At 44.8% G+C, this 26,089-nt stretch overlaps 1 protein-coding gene across 6 annotated transcripts in view; it reads right to left on the bottom strand.

Moving 5' to 3' along the window:
- Positions 1-26,089, bottom strand: part of LOC132828466 (serine/threonine-protein kinase 38) — a 107,404-nt gene that overhangs the window by 12,679 nt on the left and 68,636 nt on the right. For all 6 annotated transcript variants that reach the window (XM_060845618.1, XM_060845624.1, XM_060845621.1 and 3 more), the window contains exons 2-8: positions 22,000-22,139; positions 13,074-13,125; positions 11,115-11,237; positions 10,273-10,356; positions 8,572-8,695; positions 5,433-5,587; positions 1,713-1,815 (exon numbers count right to left, since the gene is read on the bottom strand). In XM_060845618.1, the coding sequence (XP_060701601.1) occupies positions 1,713-1,815; positions 5,433-5,587; positions 8,572-8,695; positions 10,273-10,356; positions 11,115-11,237; positions 13,074-13,125; positions 22,000-22,133 (775 nt within the window). In that variant the 5' untranslated portion in view covers positions 22,134-22,139. The remainder of the gene's footprint in view (positions 1-1,712; positions 1,816-5,432; positions 5,588-8,571; positions 8,696-10,272; positions 10,357-11,114; positions 11,238-13,073; positions 13,126-21,999; positions 22,140-26,089) is intronic.

The following is a 26,089-nucleotide window of genomic DNA, read 5'->3' as shown; positions in this document are numbered from 1 at the left end:
GAATGTACACTCCTTGTTCACCGTCATGGAACTAGTTACATGGCAAATATTCATTCCAGTTTTCAAATTTGCAGTGGTCTCTGCCAATCACTCTACGTCAAAGCTTTCGCACTCCAACAACCAAGAATACCAATGTTGAGTATTGTTTAAATGGAGAATGACTGCAGAATTCTGAAGTGCAGAGGTCCAAAGGGATTCTAGTGCATGAGTCACAAAGTTAGTACAAAAAATGATTAAGGCGGCTATCCGTTATTACAAGAAGAATTGAACGTAAAAGGAAGGATGTTGCATTCGAGTTGTAAACAGTGTTGCTGCGGCCACATACTGAGTGCAGTGTTGGCTTCCCTATTTCAGGAATGGTGTAAATGTGTTGGAGATGGCCCAGAGGAGGTTTACTAGGCAGACACCTGGAATGACCGTGCTATCTTATGAGAAGAACTTGGTCGGGCTGGGCTTGTGTTCACCTGAGTTTGGAACAGTGGGTGGGAATTTGATTTAAGTTTACGTGATCCTGAATGGTCTTGACAGGTGGATAGGAGGCTTCCCTTTGTGGGCGAGGGGGTCACTGTTTGAAAATTAGGAGTCTCCCTATTAGGGCAAGGATGAAGAATATTTGCTTTCACTCAGAGGGTGGTGCAACTGTGGAACACTCTATCTCAGAAGGTGTGAGATTATTGAACACTTTTAAGACAGAGATAGATTAGCAGGGGAATCAAGGGTTATCATCAGAATGTAGAATTCAGTGTATAAACAGATCAGCCATGATCTTAATGAACAGCCAAATATAAATGTCTGCTCAGTCTGTAACTTTATAACATCTCTCCTGTTACTGAGGATTTACACTGAAGATGTGAATCAGTAAATTCCCAACTATAAGAAGGGTCCATCCAATAGGACCCAGTGCACGAAAAGGGGGTGTCACCACGTTTTTGCATCTCTTCCATTCCACAAAAATCCACAATTGCGGATATTCATCAGGGCAAGGAAATCTGCCATCCTCACCTTGTCTGGCCTACATGTGCCTCCATACTCTCAGCAACGTGACCGACTCTCAACTTTTGTGGGCGGCACGGTGGCACAGTGGTTAGCACTGCTGCCTCACAGCGCCAGAGACCTGGTTCCTGACTCAGGCGACTGACTGTGTGGAGTTTGCACGTTCTCCCCGTGTCTGCGTGGGTTTCCTCCGGGTGCTCCGGTTTCCGCCCACTGTCCAAAGATGTGCGGGTCAGGTGAATTGGCCATGCTAAATTGTCCATAGTGTTAGGTAAGGGGTACATGTAGGGGAATGGGTGGGTTGCGCTTCGGAGGGTCGGTGTGGACTTGTTGGGCCGAAGGGCCTGTTTCCACACTGTAAGTAATCTAATCTTCTCTCTGAAATGGCACAAGCAAGCCACTCAGTTCAATGGCAGCTGAGGACAGGCAATAAGTGCTGGCCAGTCAGCGACACACAGGTCCCATGAGTGAATGAAAAGGCCACAGTAAGATGGATGCAGTCAGTGTCCTCTGATGCCCAATACCGGGTACTGCCTTTGTAAATCTCCAGCTAAATAGGGCTGAAGGAATTAAATGGTATTCGAGCCATACTAGGGAAAATGTAACTATCCAGGTGGTCAATTCCATAGTTTAACCTGTTAACCACAGTGATTCCACCCGTTAACCTATTAACCACACTGATTCCATACATTAACCTGTTAACCAAACCAGCTACTTACTGAAATCACTGGGCAAACTGTGACTGAGGTTGCGGTAGAATTCTGTTCTATGAGCCTTCTTCAGTCCCGTGCACAAGCCAAAGTCTGACAGTTTAACGTGACCCTAGAAAATACAAGGTAAACTCAGTCATCCGAGGGCAGAAATCTTTTCCCCAAAAGGTACAGGAGGCTGGGTCTTTACAGTTTTTTCCAAGGCTAAGTCAGGTAGATTTTTGATTGACAAAGAGTCAAAGGTTATGGAGCACAGGGAAGGGGAGAGAAGGCAACAATCAGACCTGCCATTGCCTTACTGATCGCAGGAGAAGACTGGAGGGGCTGAATGGCCAACACCCCATTCCTACACTGCTACATTGTTACAGACGAGTCCCAGATCCCACAGGCCGAGAGATTGATGAGATTTTGTACAGCTACTGCAGCACGTCAGCAAGGATGGAGTGTCAAACTGAGCAAAGACTGCAGTCAGATGGGGGAAGCTCAGAAAACAAACTCAGAAGTTCCCGGAGACTATAGTCGCAGATTTGAGAAGGTACAATCCTGCAAACCAGATTTTCTGCAACCATTACACTGCCAAACTCCAGTAGAGGTAGTTTTCCTATAACACACGTTTATTAAACACTATTTGTGAATTGCTGTACTTTCTTTTTAATAAAGCGAACTCCCATTGACCTTTACATGATTCTCATCCCCAGCACTAGGATGATTGGACGCCGTGTCGGCATCACATGATCAGTCAGCTCATTGTTGTGGTTCTGTTCGCCGAGCTGGGAGTTTTTATTGCAAACATTTCGTCCCCTTTCTAGGTGACATCCTCAGTGCTTGGGAGCCTCCTGGGAAGCGCTTCTGTGCTGATTCCTCCGGCATTTATAGTGGTGTGTCTCTGAGTCAGCTCATATGCTTTCTCGTGAAGAGTTTTGTGAAAGGTTTGTGCTAGTGGACTTGGAAAAGTATCTTTGAAATGTCCCTACGGCCTGAGGACAAGAAGCTGGGAGCAATCTGTTAATTTCTAAACCTAAGGAGTTGAGAGGAGAGTGAAATTTCACTGGAATTGACTGACAGTAAAAGGACCGTGTTGAGCAGCAACTTGACTGTTGTTTATATTAAGAGCTTTGCTCCCCCCTTTTGTTTAAAAATATGTTTAGAGTTAAAGAATATCTGCAGACTCACGTGAATCTGTTTCAGCGATTAATCACTATCGTAACCAATCGCAACAAAAATACCAGTACCGGGGTGAGGCCATGGTCAGTCAGCTGCTCAGAGTGCAGACCCAGGAAACTCTGCACATAGCAGGTGGGAGTGAGAAAGGCGGGTGGCACAGCATTACCTTTGCTGCGTGTGGGGAGATGTCCTGAGGCAGTGAGTGGGCTGTGCAGAAGAGATTCAGGGTTAGTCAGGGTCAGGTGCTAGCGAGGATGAGTGTGAGTGGGAAAGATGTTGCAGGAAATGATGGGTACAGTAGCAGAGAGGATACAGTGAGTGAGAGATATCAAAGAATAGATGGTGGCATTTTCACTGCAGAGTGGAGAAGGGCATCGATCTTCTTCCTACACTCTGTACATTCCTTCAGGTGGTTGAGACTGAACTGGCCTGGATGGTAACCCTAGTCCAAGTTGGCGTGGTTCCTGTAGAATGGCGTCCTCTGTTGGTCTGGGAAAAAAGGACATCCAGCCTCTGCATCACCCCATCCCCACCAGCAGCATCTCCATGTCAATGTCCCTGCCCATAGCCGAGCAGAGGCTGATAGCTAAGTTCGGTACCCATAGGGAGAGCCTCAACCGGGACCTTGGGTTCATGTCACATTACAGGTGACCACCATTGCACTATACACACACACACACACTCTCACATATACATGGACACAGGTACACACAGACACACACACAGACACCCACACACATCCTTATAGACACACACTCCCACATGCACACCCTCAATGACTTAAGACACTCTGCACTCACTACACACACACACAACCCCCAACCAAGACAGACAGACACACACAGACAAAGACCCACATGCACACATATATTTTGTGGGTGAATTTGTACTTGCAGAGTTACATTGTACTTTGCTCAAAAACTGCATACATTCATGTAGAACTCTGAGCTCAAAAACTACATGGATTTATGTAAAACTCTTGTTATCTCACTTTTTAGATTAGAATCAATCTAAACATTAGGTCATAGACAGAGAACACAGGGGGCTAACACCTTCAACATATTGTCTAGCTATCACCATTGTTAACAGCTAACCCGAGAATGCAACATTAAAAAAAGGGTTTTGTGATTTACACATGAAAGAAGTGAAACTATCACTGTATTCTAACAGATAATGTATAATTTCAGTTACATTACTCTGTAAATTTTTGCTATAAATTCTGTGTTAGGATTGAGCCCTCCACTATCACCTGAGGAAGGAGCGTCGCTCCGAAAGCTAGTGTGCTTCCAATTAAACCTGTTGGACTTTAACCTGGTGTTGTGTGATTTTTAACCCTGCCCACAAAGAAAGGCATCGATTTTGCATTGGCCCTGGACTTGGCAGAAAACATCAGGAACCATGCAGGGCAGCTCTGGGCTGACAGCTCTTGTCTGAGTGCACAATATCTTCTTACAGATGGTGGTGCACCATGGGTGTTGGTCAATTCTGGGATTTCCAGGAAGTGGTGAGTTGCTTTGCAAATGGCACATGGTACATGGTATGATGGGGCTAGAATGTGAGAGGGGGCACTGTAAAGTGATGCAGGCAATAAACCAGGTGGTAAAAACAATGACTGCAGATGCTGGAAACCAGATTCTGGATCAGTGGTGCTGGAAGAGCACAGCAGTTCAGGCAGCATCCAGCGAGCAGCGAAATCGACGTTTCAGGCAAAAGCCCTTCATCAGGAATAAAGGCAGTGAGCCTGAAAGCGTGGAGAGATAAGGTAGGGGTGGGGGAAAGTAGCATAGAGTTGCAGTGGGAGAGGGACTCCCTGAGATTCTTGTAGAGAGAGGAGGAAAACTTCTTCAAGGCAGGCATCCTCGCAAGAGGATTCGCAGTAGGGTTAAAATCAACGAGATAAAAACAATGACTGCAGATGCTGGAAACCAGATTCTGGATCAGTGGTGCTGGACGAGCACAGCAGTTCAGGCAGCATCCAACGAGCAGCGAAATCGACGTTTCGGGCAAAAGCCCTTCATCAGGAATAAAGCCTGATAAACAGGTGGGTTTTGTAAAATAAAGTGACAGATGTTCCCAAACATCATGATGTGAAACCCTCTGAAAAACTTGACAAAACTGACACTTAAGCGAAAGAAAAAATTAAGGTTCAGCCCTTGATCAGTCATTCATTCTGGGATCTGACTTGTGCAGTGTTTTCACAGGATGGGATCAGAAGACTGGTTAGTCTGTAGTGCAGCAGGTACAGTTGCCAATCATGAGTAATCAGCTGAGTACCATACAACAGGTCAAAATTTACTTAGACTGTGCTATCGTTTTGTGTTAGGCTAACTACTACTTTTGTTTCAAGTTTTACTGGTAGTTTTGGTGGTTCACCCCTAATTTTTCCCATTACATGATTTTCTATATCACAGCGTCACACAGGAACGCAACTACGGCATTAAAGGAGGACTATCTGGAGTCAGTTCAAGAGATGCAATTTGTGAACGGATATAAACAAAAAAAATAATAAACACCTACAGACTAGAATTCATCATTCAGTAAAAACCCAGGAGCTCTATTCGGTACCTTGCTGTCCAGCAGGAGATTGTCTGGTTTGATGTCCCTGTGGATGAAGCCCATCTGGTGGATGGAGTCGATGGCCAGTACTGTCTCTGCAATGTAGAACTGAGTTTCCTCTTCACTCAGTGTGTCCTTTTTCATCAGCAGCGTCATCATATCCCCTGTGAACAGAGACAGTCCATTCAACAACCCATTGGAGTCCAGGGATCACAGAAAGGGTCAGGTAACTGGTCAACCACTTGGACAGCACCCATCTACATCAAGCCAGAAACTCGACAGTGAAAATGGGAAAGGGCATATCTCAGAGTACAGCAGGCTAGTGCAGGAAGACAACCCATTTGGGAGTAAGTGGACACCTGATTAGTGTTTCTATTTATTTCCCCATCATTTACTCACTCTGTGTCCAGATATGAAGCATCATTTACCCACAAGATGTCTGGAGCAGACTCTAAATAACGGTGATCCACAGCTTGACCCTCCTGGAAAGGAGCTGAAAATGTGTTGCTGGTTAAAGCACAGCAGGTCAGGCAGCATCCAAGGAACAGGAAATTCGACGTTTCAGGCCAGAGCCCTCTATCAGGAATGAGGCCTCATTCCTGATGAAGGGCTCTGGCCCGAAACGTCGAATTTCCTGTTCCTTGGATGCTGCCTGACCTGCTGTGCTTTAACCAGCAACACATTTTCAGCTCTGATCTCCAGCATCTGCAGACCTCACTTTCTACCCTCCCGGAAAGGAGCCAGGTCTATACCATTAGGTTTGGGAAATGCACACAGCAGATGCAACATGTAAGTCAGTATGAGCAAAAGAGAATTGTGCTCAGAGACACGATAATAATAATGTTATTGCTAACAAGAAACACTGTCGCAGCCCAAGGGCCAAATTGCAGTGTGACTGACATCAAACTGACCGAGGTAAATTAAAAATATAAAATTGTGGGAAAAATCATATAGCAACAAAGAGACAATTTCAGTAGACAGCAACAGACGCTGTGGTAGGATATTAATGAAATTTAATGAATGAAATAAAATTGTATCAAAATCTCAGAGCATCATCCCTATACTGGCAGACCAAGGAGGCACACAGACTCATGGCAGTGATAATGTTAGCAGAGGCCAGATGGTGCCAAAGAATGGTGACATGGTGGCAGCGTGGTTCCAGCTCATGGCTGAGCCCGGGTACCTGACGGCAGAGGCAATAGCATCCCAGCTGTGGCAGTATGTGGAGAATGGGGGTACCAAAGTGTTTACAGAACGGGGAGCGGGCTGCATTTTTCTGGTGGCGAGGACTTTCCTTTTCTTTCGGCTGTTGCTTTTATTTCTGCTTCTTGTTTTTTTAGCCTATCATTCGTATTCTGAGATGGCACTGGAGGACGGGACTGTGTATACTTTTCACTGACCTCAGAGACTCGAGTACACATGACAATAACATTCAAATCTACATTACAGGCATGTAATTACGTAGGAATTTCATCAGCTAGATATTTTAGCAAGGTCCTAAGCCATGTAAACAATGGGCCACCCACCCATCTACATCTTGTGGGGATGAATGGAGTTGAATCTCTAAGCTGGTTTGATGGTTCTGGTGACGAGGAGCCATGAAATGGAGTGAATGGCACAAGGCCTTTTCCTCACACTTCATGGCGATGTTAACTCGGTTTGTTGACAGACTTTCTGATATTGAACTCATACAACTGAGATCAATATCAACTCTGTGTTCATTCCATCTGGGCAGCTGGTGTGTGGGAAGTCAGGAGTCAGTGCCACACAGAGACCTAGGGCCAGATGTAGTCAGGGTAAATTGACAAGTCACAGATGAAGCCTCAATAGAATAAGGAAGCTGAATGGTCATCAGTTTGTTCGGTTTTCTTTAGCAAACGGCCCACCTGACCCTCCCACTTCAAGTCAACTCAAATAATATAAATCCGAGATGTTCTGAAAGAAGGGGTCACATACTGATAACGCTTCCTAGGTCAGCAAATGAAAAATGTATCCCCTGCATGTGCTGCTCATTCAGTGTAAAATGAAACTGGTTAGAGGTTGCTACAAATCTTAAACTCCACGAATATGATGGATCAGCTATGCTCAATTTGCCCTGAGCACAGGAGATCAAGTGGTGATCTGGTTAAGGGGCTTCAGATGATTAAAGGGGTAAAATAGAGAAAAATAATTTCGTCTGGTGGGACAGCCCAGTACAGGGACATACAAGCTCCCAGTTTGAGATGGCCATTTCAGGGGCGATGTCAGAAAGCAGGGAGAGGTGATGGCCTAGCCGTATAATTGCTGGACTGTTAACCCAGAGACCCAAGGTCATGTTCTGGGGACCCGGGTTTGAATCCTGCCAAGGCTGGTGGTGAAATTTGAATTCAACAAAATTCTGGAATTAAAGAGTCTAACAACCATGAACCCATCGTCGATTGGTGGAAAACTCCATCTGGTTCACTAATGTCCTTCAGGGAAGGAAACTGCCATCCTTACCTGGTCTGGCCTACATGTGACTCCAGACTCACAGCAATGTGGCTGACTCTTAACTGCCCCTAGGCAATTAGGGATGGGCAATAAATGCTGGCCTACCCAGCAATGGCCTCATTCCATGAATGAATAAAGAAAAAAAACACTTGCCCACACAAAGGAGAGTGGAAAGCATATACATCACCCAAACAGTGGAGGTGGCCAGAGGTCAAGTGAAAATTTCAAAACTGAGATTAGATTACTTACAGTGTAGAAACAGACCCTTCGGTCCAACACGTCCACACCGACCCTCCGAAGAGTAATCCACGCAGACTCATTTCCATCCGACTAATGCACCTATCACTATGGGCAATTTGAGCATGGCCAATTCACCTAACCTGCACACTTTTGGACTGTGGGAGGAAACCCACGCAGACACGGAGAGAATGTGCAAACTCCACACAGACAGTTGCCCGAGGCTGGAATCGAACCCAGGCCCCAGGTCCTGTGAGGCTGCTGTGCTAACCACTGAGCCACCGTGTGAGTTTAGAGTTTGAAGCCAAGGTGGAAATGACAGAATTAACACATGGAGAGCTTCAACAATTACTCCTGTCCCTGGAAGCAGCTAAACCGTTATCAGATTGAAGTAAATACACCTCATACAGCAAGCCTGAGATTACACAGAGCCAGCACATACCTCCCGGGAGGAACTCCATAATCAGGTACAGGTTGAGTTTGTCTTGAAAGCTGTAGAACATTTTCACCACCCACTGACTATCAGCTTCCACAAGGATGTCTCGCTCTGCACGGATGTGGCCCACCTGAAACAGAAAGGTACATTAAACAAACCTGGGCATGTGTGGGGTGTTGCCAGACAGGATCACATGATGGATCTTTCACTCTTCATTGTGTTCTAACTGCTCCACTCCTGAATGCTAATGTCTAACGCAGACAAGGAGAGAATGGGCAAACTGCACACAGATAGTCACTCGACGCTGGAATCGAACCTGGGTTCCTGACCTTGTGCTAGCCACTGAGCCACCATATCACCTTCATTAGGTCATCTGGTTACAATGCACTGACAAGATAGTTAGCACACAATATGATTGACCACTGTATTATCTGGCAGTACCATTAACAGGGGAGTTTGGGAGCATGAGACAGGACACTGCAGTCACATACTAAAACACACAAGATTAAACAGAATTCTGCAAGAAACCACTTTCCCTCGTTGCACTCCCCAAAAGTCAACAAACCAAAAGATTCTGCTGTTTCAGGCAGCACACTACGATCAACCATTGGACAGGAGAACAAAGAGCGGGATGCAAGAGAAGGTTATAAACTAGAGTGTGCAGAGGACCCACACTGGGCCATTCCTGCCCTGTCACAGCACAAGCAGAATGGCTCAGACAGCCCACTCATCAGGACAAAGAAAGAGCTTACACTCACACCACTCTATATTCCCCCAACCTGAACACAACCCAACACCTTTCCCATCCCTCAACAGGCTATACAAAGACTTGTGAAGCACAGCCAATCCCCTGTTGTTACCTATTCACTGCCTCATTTAATCTCATTGTTCCCAACAACAGTGACCTAGACAGAGGCAGGTGAATTTCATCTTGACTTCAGAGGTCCACACACACATCCAGATCTGACCAGAGTGAGCAAGCACAGAGCCCAGATGTGTTCTGCTGCACGCTGACACTGCTCCAGTGGATACAATTTGGAAACTTCATTCCTCCCTCACCGCTGCACCCCGTCTCCTGCCCCAAGTGGTGCACACTCCAACAAGAAGCTGCTTGCTCTCCCTGGTCAGAAGAGAATTTGAGTTCCTGCTGATATTTGTGAAACATTACCAAACATGGAAGCACTGACCCACACCTTTGTCCCAATCCAGCCACATTGAACACAGTCACGTTCAGTGCTAAATCCTCAAACAGCCTTTACAATCAGCCATGGATGGGTCAGGAAGAGATTAGATTAGATTAGACTTACAGTGTGGAAACAGGCCCTTCGGCCCAACAAGTCCACACCGACCCGCCGAAGCGCAACCCACCCATACCCCTACATTTACCCCTTACCTAACACTACGGGCAATTTAGCTTAGCCAATTCACCTGACCCGCACATCTTGTGACTGTGGGAGGAAACCGGAGCACCCGGAGGAAACCCACGCAGACACGGGGAGAACGTGCAAACTCCACACAGTCAGTCGCCTGAGGCGGGAATTGAACCCGGGTCTACAGGCGCTGTGAGGCAGCAGTGCTAACCATTGTGCCACCGTGCCGAAGAGGAGCAGGCTTTACCTCCGGAGAGGAATGGAGAACCTGCCTCAGGCTCCTCCAGGTTTGGGATGAAGTGGAACACCAATCAGAAAGGTAACAAACATGGCTCACCTGCTCCTTTTCCAGCATGTCGGATTTGCGCAAAATCTTCATGGCATAGATGTGACCTGTGTCTTTCTTCTGTACGAGGCGCACCTATAAAAGGCAAACAGTACTTCCCACTCAGTCACGTTTTATTCCAATAGCCATTTACCTGGTTTAACCAGCTTTAGGTAGCACCCTTGCCTGGGTGTACATCTCACTTCAGATTCAAGTGTATAATCTGGCTCGCCCAGTGCAGTACTATGGGAGTGCTACAGAGTGCGAGGTGCTGTATTTGAAATGCAAAGTTGAATGAAGCCCCCGACCACCTTCTATAGTGGTGTCAAAGAGAACATGGGACTATCTTCAAAAAAGCAGAGGAGCCTCAGTTGCTAGTTCTTCCTCAACTCGCATTCCTGCAAAAAGTTACCTAACTATTGATTTGCTGTTTGTGGGAGCTTGCTGTGTATAAATTGGCAGAACAGCTTTCTACATTACAACTGTGAGGACAGTAAAACATTTCTTCAGGAAGTGGAAAGCACTTTGAGACATTCTGACTTGGTGGAAGAGCCTTCAGAAAGGTAAGCCTTCCTTTAAACTGAAGAACCCAGCAAACTTGAGCAAGTGTTATCTGTCAGAGTGACAAAGTAACACCATCTCACCACCTACCAGACGTCTATTCAAAGTCACATGCACATTGATTCTAGCCATAGAATGTGTTGAAGATTAAAGAGGAGTTTTGGAATCCCAATGATGCCCTCCCAATAAAGGCTTCACACTCCACAAAGGTGTTGATCTTTCTCCTTCTGAAAGTATCACATGGAGACTGACTCAGTGTCCAATTGGGGAAGTACATCTTTCATCAACCTTACCTCCCCAAATGCACCCCGACCTATGACCTTGAGAGATTCAAAATCATCCAGCCCCAGCCTGGTTCTCTTGAGCCGTAAGAACTCCGTCTCCTTCCTGGCGTGTTGGGATCTTCTCATCTTCTTCTAAAATCAACAGGAAACACTCAGTCAATGCCATGCACAGAGAAACTCCTCGATATCCTACACTGTACACTGTTACTCCTGCAGCAATCTGAAGAAACAATCAATCAGGAATCTGAAAGCGCCCTTCCTAAACAAGCAGCTTCTATCATGTAGAACAAGGGCCGCAGGCATATTAGATGAGCACAACCTCCAGATTTCCCTCCAAGTCTCACTCCATCCTGCCCTAAAAAAAAAGTCACCTGTGCTCCATCAGCACTAAGTCAAAATTAACTCCCGCCCAACAGGACTGTGGGAGAAACTTTACCACATGACTTGAGCAGTCGAATGAAGCGGCTCAATATTGACCTCTAGACAGCAACTAGTGATCATCAATAATTTAAAAGGCACCTGGATGGGTACATGAATAGGTAGGGTTTAGAGGGATATGGTCCAAATGGGACTAGACTAATTTAGGATTTCTAGTTGGCATGAAAGAGTTGGACCAAAAGGGTCTGATGTTCGTGGGGTATATCTCTATGACTCTGACTCTAAACATTACCCTCATCAATAATAGCTCATCCCAAAAGTTAATGAAGACCTGTGGAGAGAATTCTCAGTCATTCACAAGTTGAAGTGATTGAAAGAGAAGAATTGATTACTAAGAAAAGGTCAGTAGACGGTCATAAAGGCCTCATCTCTACGAGTCAGTCAATGTGCTAAGCACATTGGATCGTAGACCCTAGTGAAGAAATGCAGCAGAAGCAGGGCCCCACACAGTCTGAAACACAGGTCACTGCATCTATATAAATCTATACAATCAAATCTCTGTTATTTTAAGCAACTACATTAGATCACCATGACAAGGGAAGAATGGATGTTGAGATTAGCTGCAATCTGACTAAAATGACAGAAAAGGCTCATGGGTCTGAAAAACTCACTGATAGCCATAACAACGTTAATCTGGTACCATTTACAAACCAGGTCACAATCAGCCAGAGTCGACCACCTGCCCTAGCCACAGCTGGAATCCCACCAGGCCCTGTGTGAACAGAGTGTCACATCAGTGTCACAACTGAGCCGAAAGGTTTCTGCTCAGGTTTGTTTCTCTATACAACACAGTTGGAAAAAGGAAATCTGATAAGTGAATGCAAATCTAGTATAATCTTATAATCACATTGTTTAACAAGCAAGAAATATGCTGAATCTCTCAGTAACATGGCTCAGCCAATAGCACTATCAGTCATACTGCATCCAACGATCAGCTACTGCTGTGCTCTTCCAGCACCACTGATCCAGAATCTGGTTTCCAGCATCTGCAGTCATTGTTTTTACCCTGTCAGAGTCATATCCTACTGCAAAGCGTACAGCACAATCTTGAGCCCGCTACTTCTGGCATTACATTGGTACAACAGCCATCTTTTGGGTGAGATGTTAAACTGAGTTTAACCCCATGACACTCTTTCAAAGAGCCGATGGGAGGTAGGAGTGTGGGCAGGCAGCAGCTTTCCCCCTCTCCTCTCTTGGTAAATACTTTCCTTAATATCGCAGAGAAACCACCTGGACATAGTCACACTTCTCTTTGTGGGAGGGTTATTATATGCAAATTGGCTGCCACATTTCTTACATGACACGAATGATTACATTGAAGTATTGCAGTCACTGTTAAATACGCTTGACTGTCAATTACATTGTGAATAGTACAACAGAAATGGATTTTTATTTGTCACATAAGCCCGACCAGCCTTTATGCAACAACTAATCAGATTTCTCGTGAAAGAACATCAGGACCACAGGGGTCTTCATTTCATCTGAGCTCTCTCAGACAAAGATCAGAAGAGGCAACTTAAACACAATTACCTCATCATCTCCTAGGCCTTCTTCTTCCATTACTTTTTCCAACTTCCTCTGCCTAAAAGAAGAAACAGAAAGTCTCCAGGTAAATGAAACTCAATACTCAGTATATTGGCAGCATTTTCAGAATGGGACAGATTTAAAAAGGTAGCCGGGGTAGGGCAGAGAGAAAGTGTGAAATATTCAAAGCAATCAAATTGAAAATCACTTTGTGGTTACATTCTAATTACTCCTTTATGGGTAGTGCAAAGTTCTGGCGAGATAGCACTAACATTGGCTGTACTGAATCAATGGTTATGCATGAGATTTAGTACACAAGGAAGCCACTGTCTGCCTTTCCATTTCCCATATAGAATGCTTCTTCATGCATCAGTATCATTCCGTAATCAGATTCAAGGTCAGAGATTATGCAGCATTTAATCTTCCTGATTAGTAAAACACTCAAGCAGCTCTCTGCTATTCAGGACAGCACCCATAGGATCAGCTTAAACATGCATCCCTCCAGCAGCAGCAGCAGTGTGCACCACGGACAAGAAGCCCTGTAGGAACTTGCCAAATCTTCTTTAACAGCACCTTCCAAACCCATGATCTAAGCTAAAATGGCAAGGGCAGGCAGTTTATGGAACAACAGAAGTTCCTTTCCAAGTCACACATCTGCTCCACTCCAAAAAGGTCTAAGTCAGCCCTTAGGGGCCCTGGCAGATTTGAAGGGAGCCACAGACTGGAAACTGAGAGTAGGGGAACCCCAAGGGTTTCTGGGGGCCCCAGTAACTAAACCGATGAACAACCTTCATTGGAGTCAATAGTTTCCCTCCTATCTGTAATACAGTCTATGAGTCATAGAGATGTACAGCATGGAAACAGACCCTTCGGTCCAACCTATCCATGCCGACCAGATATTCCAACCCAATCTAGTCCCACCTGCCAGCACCCGGCCCATATCCCTCCAAACCCTTCATATACCCATCCAGATACCTTTTAAATGCTGTAATTGTACCAGCCTCCACCACTTCCTCTGGCAGCCATAATATCTTTCTATTTATAATAGAATCCATTCAAAGCACAACCTACCCAAGTTGAGGCAGAAATTCAAGAGAGGTTGATTGATCTTCAGACTGATATAACTGCATGTCGTCAGCTCAGTCAGTTTCAAAAAGATTTTTGGATCAAGAGTGATCTGCTGAATATATTTACAACACTGTGGGAAAAGGCCCAACTCTTTCTTATTGCCTTTCCCTCAACACAATGACCTCTGACTGTCATTGTCTAATTTGGAGCATGAAACGTGCAGAAAAGTAGCAAGCTCAGGGATCCCATTAGGGCCTGATAAATGTTTAATTTCATACAGTCTTTTATTAAGTTTTGTCCAATATGTCGGAATGCTCAAGTTTTCTTGGTGTTCTATGATAAATGACTTTCTGTCTGATTGTGTTGTCTCCCTGTTTGAAAGGGGGGGGGGCCCTGGAACCTCAGAAGAGCTCTTAGGGGGTCCGTGGCCAAAAAGAACAGTTAAGAATCTGTAGTCTAGATGGTGAAGGAGAACGTGAGAACTGCAGATGCTGGGAGTTCAGTGTCAAAACTGTGGTGCTGGAAAAGCACAGCAGGTCAGGCAGCATCTGAGGAGCAAGAGAGTTGACGTTTCGGGCATAAAGGCCTTCATCAGGAAGGTGGGAGGGGATTCCCTTGGCCCCACCACGCCATTCCTGATGAAGAGCTTATGCCCAAAACGTTGACTCTCCTACTCCTCAGACACTGCCACAGTTTTTAAAATGGTGAAGCGGATCCAATTTTAGGATACTTATGCAAGTTTCAGTTTGGATTTAGACCTCCCAACTCAAGAACATCAATCACAATTCTTTTCTATTGATAGGAGCACAAATAAATCCCCACAGACATATGCAATTAAATACAATTGCCACCATTACCATGGTAGACACTGTGAGCAAAGCCAATTAACATCTATTCTTAATCTGTCTCAAAAGTGGTGCTGAATGACTGCAGGTTGAGAGAAGATATACCCCACAATGCCATAAGGGAGGGCATTCCACAACATTGACCCAGTGGCAGTGAAGGAACAGTAATATATTCCCAAAACAGGATGATGATTGGCTTGGAGAGGAACCTGCAGGTGGTGGTGTTCCCATGGATCTACTGCCTTTGACCTTCTGGCATATAGTGATTGTGGGTTTGGAAAGGGTTGTTGGAGGAGACTTGCTGAGTTGCTGCAGTGCATCTTATAGATAGTACCCACTTCTATCACAGTGCATCAATGACTGAGGAAATGAATGTTTAAGATGGTAAATAGTGCCCCAGCCAAGCAGCTCAAGTCCTGGAACGGTGTTTAGCTTCTCTCATGCTGTTGGTGCTACACTTACTCATTCAGGTAAGGGGAGAACTTCCAGACTTGTACCTTTCAGATGGTGCACACAACCCATGATCTATTCTAGTGGTGATGGCATTTATGGGGTTGCACCACTGCCTGGCACCCATGAAATTAGGATATTTAATGACAGCAATGTCACTGAATGCCAAACAAAGGCGCACAGGCTCTCAGAAATGGCCGTCATCAGGAATCTAACAAGTTTAGGAGTTTTATATTTATGTACAATAAATAACAGTGCAGATTACAGCACTAATCCTTCCTCCTCCTTTAAACAGTGGCCTAAATGCAACTGGACCCAGATGAACAATGACGGGAATACGTACCGTATGTACATATAAGAGATACATGTGCACTTTCAACATGCACCACCAGAGAGTGCCATTCTGCAATGTTACCAGACAGTACACAGGCTGGTTAAACACAGCCAGATCACACACAGCACACAAGGACTGACCAACGTGTAACCACATTTCACACATTTAAGACCATAAGACCATAAGACATAGGAGTGGACGTAAGGCCATTCAGCCCATCGAGTCCACTCCGCCATTCAATCATGGCTGATGGGCATTTCAACTCCACTTACCAGCGTTCTCCCCATAGCCCTTAATTCCTCGAGACAACAAGAATCTATCAATCTCGGCCTTGAAGACATTTAGCGTCCCGGCCTCCACTGCACTCTGCGGCAATGAATTCCACAGGCCCACCACCCTCTGGCTAAAGAAATGTCTCCGCATTTCTGTTCTGAATTGACCCCCTCTAATTCTAAGGCTGTGTCCACGGGTCCTAGTCTCCTCGCCTAATGGAAACAATTTCCTAGCATCCACCCTTTCCAAGCCATGTATTATCTTGTACATCTCTATTAAGTCTGCCCTTAATCTTCTAAACTCCAATGAATATAATCCCAGGATCCTCAGCCGTTCCTCATATGTTAGACCTGCCATTCCAGGGATCATCCGTGTGTATCTCCGCTGGACACGTTACAGTGCCAGTATGTCCTTCCTGAGGTGTGGGGACCAAAACTGGACACAGTACTCCAAATGGGGCCTAACCAGAGCTTTATAAAGTCTCAGTAGCACATCTTTGCTTTTATATTCCAACCCTCTTGAGATAAGAGACAACATTGCATTCGCTTTCTTAATCACGGACTCAACCTGCATGTTTACCTTTAGAGAATCCTCGACTAGCATTCCCAGATCCCTTTGTACTTTGGCTTTACTAATTTTCTCACCATTTAGAAAGTAGTCTATGCTTTTATTCTTTTTGCCAAAGTGCAAGACCTCGCACTTGCTCACGTTAAATTCCATCAGCCATTTCCTGGACCACTCTCCCAACCTGTCTAGATCCTTCTATAGCCTCCCCACTTCCTCAGTACTACCTGCCTGTCCACCTAACTTCGTATCATCGGCAAACTTCGCTAGAATGCCCCCAGTCCCCTCATCCAAATCATTAATATATAATGCGAATAGCTGTGGCCCCAACACTGAACCCTGCAGGAGACCGCTCGTCACCAGCTGCCATTCTGAAAAAGAACCTTTTATCCCAACTCTCTGCCTTCTGTTAGACAGCTTATCCTCAATCCATCCCAGCGGCTCACCTCAAACACCATGGGCCCTCACCTTGCTCAGCAGCCTCCAGTGTGGCACCTTATCAAAGGCCTTTTGAAAGTCTAGATAGACCACATCCACTGGGTTTCCCTGGTCTAACCTACTTGTCACCTCTTCAAAGAATTCCAACAGGTTTGTCAGGCATGACCTCCCCTTACTAAATCCATGTTGACTTGTTCTAATCAGACTCTGCTCTTCCAAGAATTTAGAAACCTCATCCTTAATGATGGATTCTAGAATTTTACCAACAACCGAGGTTAAGCTAATTGGTCTATAATTTTCCATCTTTTGTCTTGATCCTTTCATGAACAAGGAGGTTACAACAGCCATCTTCCAATCATCCAGGACCTTTCCTGACTCCAGTGACCCTTGAAAGATCTCAACCAATGCCTCCGCTATTTCCTCAGCCACCTCTCTCAGAACTCTAGGGTGTATCCCATCGGGGCCAGGAGATTTATCAATCTTAAGACTTTTTAACTTTTCTAGCACTATCTCTTTCGTAACGGCAACCATACTCAACTCTGCCCCGTGACTCCCTTTAATTGTTGGGATATTACTCATGTCTTCCACTGTGAAAACTGACGCAAAGTACTTGTTAAGTTCTCCTGCTATTTCCTTATCTCCCATCACTAGGCTTCCTGCATCAGTTTGAAGTGGCCCAATGTCTACTTTTGCCTGTCGTTTGTTTCTTATGTACTGAAAGAAACTTTTACTATCATTTCTAATATTACTGGCTAGCCTACCTTCATATTTGATCCTCTCATTTCTTATTACACTCTTTGTTATTCTCTGTTTGTTTTTGTATCCTTCCCAATCTTCTGATTTCCCACTGTTCTTAGCCACTTTATAGGATTTCTTTCAAAACATTTTCTATGAAGCCAATAGTTCTTCTTACAACTTAAAATTGGTAACTTCCTCCCCTTCTGGCCTTGCCCATATCCTGAAATGCCTGACTTCTGAAGTATAATTGTACAAACTTCAGTGAGAGCAGAGAGCCTGCTGTTCACAATGACTATACAGTAACCTCAGGAGGCATGGCTCTGGGTGAGTCCATGAGCAAGCAAGAGTATACAGAGAGGATGGAATGGCACTGTAGTCCTGACATTCTCAATCAAAGCTAACAAATATACATCCACACCAATTTATATCAGGTACTGGAGATCAACAGGCCCATTCAGTTTCCTAGCAAGCATTCAACTCTCTCCAGACCAGGACTAGTGCTACGAGCTTGGTGGTCATGGTCCTCTGAAACCACGTGTCACCCCTTCACTGATCGACACCAGAGCAGCAATGCCCTTTGACAATCCCTGAAAGAGTGGTTAAGACTCACTCAATCCCAAATTATGAACTCACCATTTTATCCAGTTTGCACCATCAGACTGCAGTGCATTAGACCAGCAGCCAGAACCAAGGGGGACACAGCTAGCCTCAGCATCACTGTATTTGGGAGGACACAGACTGGCGGGTGTGGTGTGGTGCATTGAATAGTGGACACAATCAGATATGGTGCTCCTTGGTTCAACCACCCAGGCAATCAGGTGAGAAAGGGCCCTGTGCAGTCTTTACAGAGGGGATGACAACAACACCTTTAACAGTGCACACTCACAGCAGGAGGAAACAGGAAAGAAATCCACAAAAGTGAGCATCAGGAACACAGTATTTTAATGAAAGATTGTTGTTGGGCCATGAACTTCCTTCTATCAGTGCTGAAGTAACAAAGAGCTGCTTTATGCGTGGTTATGCTGTAAATGTTATCATTCATCTCAAATTGTACCAATTAACCAAATTCTAATGTGGAGTGTAGTGAAACATTTGCATGGTATAACACCAGCCAAGTAACCATAGCTTCCCTGTTGATAACTCCGCAAACCTCAATCGTGAGCTCTCACAGACTGTGTACGTGTGACAACAACGGCCTGGGAAGAACAGTCTCTCACACTTTTTATAAAGATTAAGAAACGTCTGACACAGACCAGACGTGTGGGATTTCACCTATGCAATGGCACAGGTCAACTCTTGCTCTGAATCAGAGTTTTGGCAGCTCCTCCCGTCTATAGCCACAATTGAACAGCAAAAGAACAAACAATTGGTTTCACACAGGCTCTTTGTCAAAAGGGGAAAGAGAAAATAGTTCCAAAATTTGACAGGAAATGTATTGTACAGTTGAAATATTATGAAAGAACCTTTCTCAAGGCAGCTTTCAAGCAGGAAATGATTTCTAGCCACAAAACTGACCATCCCTTAGCACCAAATACCTTTATATAAATAGGGCAGTGCAGAATCCCTTACAACAGGAAAACTGGCCACTCTGCCCAAAACAGAGTTTCTGAACCCCTACTCCTATGTACCTTCCTTCTACACGGCCACACCAGATCTCCAGCTCATTGGCAAGTTTGACATTCCAGCTCAGTATTGAGTGCACGCTGTCTTCCAGGCAAGATATTAAGACATGGGCTGCCTCGACAATAAAGATCCCAACCTTACAGTTTAAGCCGCAGGGAGTTATCTCCACATTCTGGGCAATCCAGTCAGTATCACTAAAACAGGTCAACTGGAGCATTTATCTCACTGCTGTTTTATTGGACTATGTCATATGCACATTACAGTACTTGACTGGCTATGAAGCACTTTGGGATGCTCTGAAGCTGTGTTAAGGGTTATATAAATGGGAGCATTTAGTAACCTATTCTTAAGTGTTGACATAGATCCACTTCAGTCACCGGCTCTGACAGCACATTCCAGAACCTTAATCTCTCGTAAAACATTTTCCTGCTGTTACATTTAATTCATTGTGCAGGCATGTGTAGTGTCATATTAGAATGTGTGCAGAAACAAATACACAATGTCACTTTGAGTTGTGCACAATTTAGTCTCCTTGCCTCAGCAAGGATACACTGGCCCCAGTGGAATGAAAGTTCATTAGATTTATTCCTGGGATGAGGGAACTGATCTTTGAGGAGGAATTGAGTAGATTGGTACTTTTTTATCTGGAGTTTAAAAAGAGATAATTTAATTAAAACAAAAAATTCCTTAGAGGGTTTTACAGGTAGATGTTACACAACAATTTTGCCTTAGTTCAGAACCCAAAATTAAAAAGGAACTTCAACCGCAGGATAAAGGCACTGAGATGAAGTTAATTCCCTTCACTGAAAGGGGCTGTCTGTGAATGTCTCTACTCCAGAGATCATAAGAACTGAAGAGGAGCGGGAGTCGGCCATCTGGCCATCGAGCCTGCTCCACCATTGATGATGATCATGGCTGATCTTTTCATGGACTCAGTTCCACTTACCCACCCACTCACCATAACCCTTAATTCCTTTAGTGCTCAAAAATCTATCTTTGCCTTAAAAACATTAAAAGAGGTGGTGTCAACTGCTTCACTGGGCAGGGAATTCCATAGCTTCACAACCCTCTGCGTGAAGAAGTGCTTTCTCAACTCAGTCTTAAGTCTGCTCTGCCTTACTTTGATGCTATGTCCCCTTGTTCTAGAGCATGGACAGATTTGAGTATATATTTGAGACAGAGACTGGCCGATATTTGGACTAAGAGAATCAAATAATGTAGGGACAGTTGGTGGAGTTGATGTTAGCCATCTTATTTCACATCAGTGCAGGACGGTTTCCAATGGTTTCCTTCTACTCTAATTCCCATTAGGACACTTTTATATTGAACAAGCCCCTGCAATACTTTACCGGTGCTCACATATTTTGGGGCATTCTCTTCTTCGGTTACACTTCTTTTTTTGTGTTTTCTCACAATTTTCATTCCAATAACCTTCACATGGCCTTCTCCTTAGTTTAAATTTTCCAACCTCAAACTTTAAATTATTTCTTTTTTTAAAAAGGCTCTGAATTATTCCACACATTCCATTCACAATTTTAAAAAAAATCCTACATTACACTTTACATCTCAATTTCTCTTCCCAGAAGAGGTTCTTATCCAACCTGGCCTCTGTTTCTTCAAATCTAAAATCACATTGTGGTCACAGCTCTGGAGGTGCACACCATGAGGAACAATAGAAGGTCATTCAGCCTACAGCCTGTTCTGCCCCTCAGTTGAGAGTGACCGCGGTTATCAGTGGAGACACAATAATGACAAGACACTGAGAGTAGTGGCCTCTAGTAAATGTCAAGGAGCTTTATTAATGAACAGCACCGATAAACTCCCTACGTTACAGATTGTGACTAAAATCAGGACAGTAGTCAGTACTAGGGTGCATTTAAAATATTAATTTAATTCAAGAAGCTTATTAAAAATCCCGAGCTTCTGGCTTTGGAGAGAGTGCAACATAGATTTGATTCCTGGGAACGCAGGAGTGACAGATGAGGAAAGACTGGATCAGTTAGGACTATAATCACTGGTTCTTAGAAGAATGAGTGGGGATCTTATAGAAACCTATAAAATTCTAACGGGACTACACAGGGTAAACACAAGGAGGACGTTCCTGATGACAGTGGGGGTCCAGAACCATGGCTCACAGGCAAAGGATCTGAGATAGGCCATTTAGGACTAAGATGAGGAGGCATTTCTTCACCCTGAGACTGATGAGCCTGTGGAATTCTCTACCACAGAAAATGGGGGAGGCCAAAACACGGAATGTTTTCAAGGAGGAGTTAGATATAGTTCTTAGGGCGAATGGAGTCAAGGGGTATGGGGAGAAAGCAGGAACAGGGTATGGAGTTGTATACTCAGCCATGATCAGACTGAATGGCAGAAAAGACTCAAAGAGCCAAATGGCCCACGCTGGTTCCTAGTTACTATGCATTCTTGGTGCCTGACACTATACCAAGGACAAGACATTTTTTATTGATGCGTGGAATAGAAGGCAAAAGCAGGAGTTAGTGTCTGATTCAGGCTAAGAACGCAAGTTACCAGATAGGTGGGAGGAAGTATACTGCCACCATCACCATCACCATCACATCCCCCCCCGCCCACTGCTTACCTCATTTCCCTTTCTTCGTGCTGTGCAATCAAGTTACTGTAGAAGTTTTCAAGGGTGACCTTTGTAATGGTGACCCGCTCCTTTGTGTGGTTGCTCATGCTGGAGTAAGAGGTGGTCTGTCCAGTCATCGCCATGACTATCTGCACAGGAGCAAAATATCCAATGTTAATGATGCAGTCTACAAGGAATATTTGACTTTCACACACAATGACACAGGATTCCTGCAGCAATGAACACCAGTGCTGGGCCCTCAGCATATCTGACTCAACCTCCAATACCCACAACTCCAACTTTTCCCAAAGATGGAGGGACATCTCTGAACGTTAATCACAATGCCTTCTGATCAAATGTGACAGTGGTGGTATGTTCACTTCTGAGGTCAAAGGTTGTTGTCCAAGATCCACTTCAGAGACCAGAGTGTAAAAATCTAGACTGACATTCCATTGCTATACTGAGGGAGTGCTGCATTGTCATCAAGGGCTATCTTTTGGATGGGAGAGTAAACCTAGACTGGCAAGGGGAGGAGGAGGAGGGGTTAGGAGTGTTACTTACTTCAGCAGGCTGGCTGGCTGGTTGGTTTACAAGACAGAGTGACACCAACAGCACAGGTTCAATTCCCACACTGACCGAGGTTACGGTTTTGGTCCACCTTTTCAACCTCAGCCCTCGCTGCCTGAGGCATGGTGACTCTCAGAAAAACTACCGCCAGTCACCCCTCTCTAATGAAAGAACAGCCCCTTGGGACTGTGGCAACTTTAACTTTCAGCGTAAAGGTCTGGTCACATGGACATAAAAGCTCCCAAAGCACTACTGTAAGAGAAGGGAGCTTTTGCTAACACCCTGGCCAATATGTACCATGCAGACTCAATCAGCATTACTAAAATCAATCTGATCATTAGCATGTCACCGTTCGTGGGAGCTTCCTATGCACAGATTGGCTGCTGCTTTTCCTACATTACAAGAGGGACGACTTTTCCAAAATGATTGCATTGGCTGTAAAGTGCTAGGAGATATTCTGAGGTCACAAAAGTTGCCAAATACTTTGCCAGGCTTTCATTCAGGTTGGATTGTCTAAAAATGGCAAGTTCGGTTATCAGTACCATGAGAGCAAACAGGTAAGGCAGAGTGTGTGCCAACTCAACCCAGCTTTGCTCTGATATTACCCAAAGTAGCACTGCCTTTATTAGAGAGCTCTGACAGATTGGTTTACTCAGGATACACAAGCTTCATCTTCATCCATCCTCGGCATCTCTGATAGTCCCAGTCCCAAGGTGGCCCTCCCTCAGTCACTGGGTTGTGTTATAGTACTGACCATGTGAGCTCTCCTCCAGTTACAATGCCCCATCTGGTGGAGGACCCCTTCTACATCCTGAGTTTTAAGAAAGCTTCAGATTCTTTCTATTCAAAAGATCCCACACATTTGAACAAAACCAGACAGTGCGTGTGTGGGCCAGCTGTTTCAAATTGAAAGGGAGCTTATCCAATGGTCAGAGGTCAAGAACGTGTCGACGATTCACCCAATGTTTCTGAAACTGATCGTCACAAAGGCTGATAAGAAAACATTGCAACCGTTCAATGAAAACGCAAAGAAAATCACCTAGAAGGCACTAGCGTGGAACAGCAAGAAGAGAAAGCCCAGGAAAGAAAATTGCTCCATCTGCGTCTATCAAGTGATGAAGCAGGTTCACAATGAACTGGTATCTTGAAAGCCACAAGCGTCATGGACTTGTTCGTCGAAGGTACGATCGGCCCGTTTGCAGGGCAGGCTTCTCGCCTGACCCATTACAACAAGTACACCACTATCAGTTGCCGGAGATGCTGATATCTGTGTGCCTGTTGCTGCTGCCTGGTGAGTTGGCCAAGCATGCCACAAAGACAGTGGCCTAGGACATCAACTCAGACCGACAGAAAAGGTCTGCCTCAGTGGAAGGTGAGCTGATGATCTTGGTTCCTCAATTGCATCTTTCTATTCTTATCATCCTCCCCAGCTCTCTCCCACAATCGTTCTCAATTCCTCCTGCAGCAAGAACAGCCATGAGGGGAAACAGTCCAGGCTTTCACTTCCCTTTTCATTCTTTGAGTGATAGTTTCCTTGTTTAATGGTTTACCAACTCTCCAGAAATACTTACTCTCAAAACCTGTCAAACTTTGATGGCCTTGGATCTGCTCCATAAACGTCCGTGCTCTGATTGTTCTAATTCACATCAGTTTTGCGTTACTAGAACATCTCATTTCTAGTATTGCTTGTGACCCTTCATTTCACCCTTTCCATAAATATGAACAATCATTAACAGGACCCGGAAGCTACTGGTTCACTTTCTAATTTACATCCTTGTTGATTATTAAACTGCCTGGGCGGTTAGCCAAGGACATCACATACTGCCCTGGTTTGTGGAGGGCAGATTCAATCTATTAACAACAGTTTCACACCGGCCCAACAGAACTCCAGCTCTACACTGCAACTTGCCTAAACAGGGTAATAACTGCAACCTACACAGACATGACATTCTCGCCACTGAGACCACCACACACACGGGAAATAACTGATAAAGCACAATGCTGCTCCCTACCTATAACACAAACCGTTTACCAGAGGAAGGACAGAACCACATTCTCTTGGAAATCATTCCAAGGCACAATGTAGGAGTATAATTCGACAAGTGACTCAACATTTGGTCAAAGAGAAAGTCTTTAAAAAGCAATTTAAAGGTGAAAGAGACACACACAAACACCATGAAGTTACCGATGGGGATCACAGATGTGGGGGCTCTGACAACTAACCAAAGAGAACTCCTTCAGGATGGGAGACTGGGTGACAGTGCATCCCAACTCTCTCCTCTCTTCTGCGAATGCTCACCAGATGTCAGCCCACCATGCTAATTACACTGAGGATCTTTGCAGTGAAAATACATATGAATTAAGCAATTAAAGAAAACTTGGTTTAAACAGAGGGACTGGATGGCTGAAGATAACGTGGTTTGATTTTTTTTTGTTTTTGTGACTGCAATCTTGTAATTATCACTTCAATGGTGATCTGTAGTAATTTGCAAATACTCTGAGGCCCCTTCAATGGGTGGAATTATTAGGGCACAGCAGAACAAGATTGAGCAGACCTACAAGACAGGCTGGAAAATCATCTCTAAGGGCAGAATTTCACAGTTAAAATGTGGGAGTTCTGTCATCATCAGAAAATTCTCATCGTTGGAAACCAAAAACGTGAATTGCCCCAGACAGACTAACACCTCACAGGTGACACAAAAAGGAAAGGTTAGCCATTGTGAAAAACCCGTATAACTGAGCTGCAAACACAAAAAGAATGTCATCGGTTCATTCCTCAGCTGTGTTCACAAGTAGGGAGATGTTAGAAGCAACTGCCCCAAAGGTGTGGTCTCAACCAAAGGGACGATACTGACCGAGATACAGCTAAAGTTCCCTCGTCCTTGCTGCTTTGGCAGCCAGAGGAGTCGTTCTGATCCAGTCAGGTCCTGTTTGCTGAACTCTCAAATGGTTAGAGCTCCAGAACAGATCAATGAAAGCACTATGGACACAATCAGAAGCTCTCCTAGGAGCACAGCAGAACTAACATTAAATGACGGGAAGCAGCGCACAAGATGATTCCAAATACTGACAAATTAACACTTTAATAGACAATTGACAATAGGTGCAGGAATAGGCCCTTCGGCCCTTCGAGCCAGCAACACTATCCATTATGATCATGGCTGATCATCCACAATCAGTATCCTGTTCCTGCCTTATCCCTATAACGCTTGATTTCACTATCTTTCAAAGCTCTATCCATCCCTTTCTTGAAGATATCCAGAGACTTGGCCTCCACTGCCTTCTGGGGCAGAGTATTCCATATATCCATCACTCCCTGGGTGAAGAAGTTTCACCTCAACTCTGTTCTAAATGGCCTACCCCTTATTTTCTTTTTAAACGGTGTCCTCTGGTTTGGGACTCACCCATCAGCGGAAACATGCTTCCTGCCTCCAGAGTGCCCAATCCTTTAACGATCTTATATGTCTCAATCAGATCCCCTCTCGGCCTTCTAAACTCAAGGCTATACAAGCCCAGTCGCTCCAGTCTTTAA

Source organism: Hemiscyllium ocellatum, chromosome 26 (genome assembly GCF_020745735.1).
Source record: "Hemiscyllium ocellatum isolate sHemOce1 chromosome 26, sHemOce1.pat.X.cur, whole genome shotgun sequence".
Taxonomy (NCBI): domain Eukaryota; kingdom Metazoa; phylum Chordata; class Chondrichthyes; order Orectolobiformes; family Hemiscylliidae; genus Hemiscyllium; species Hemiscyllium ocellatum.
This window is presented reverse-complemented; position numbering and strand designations above follow the sequence as displayed.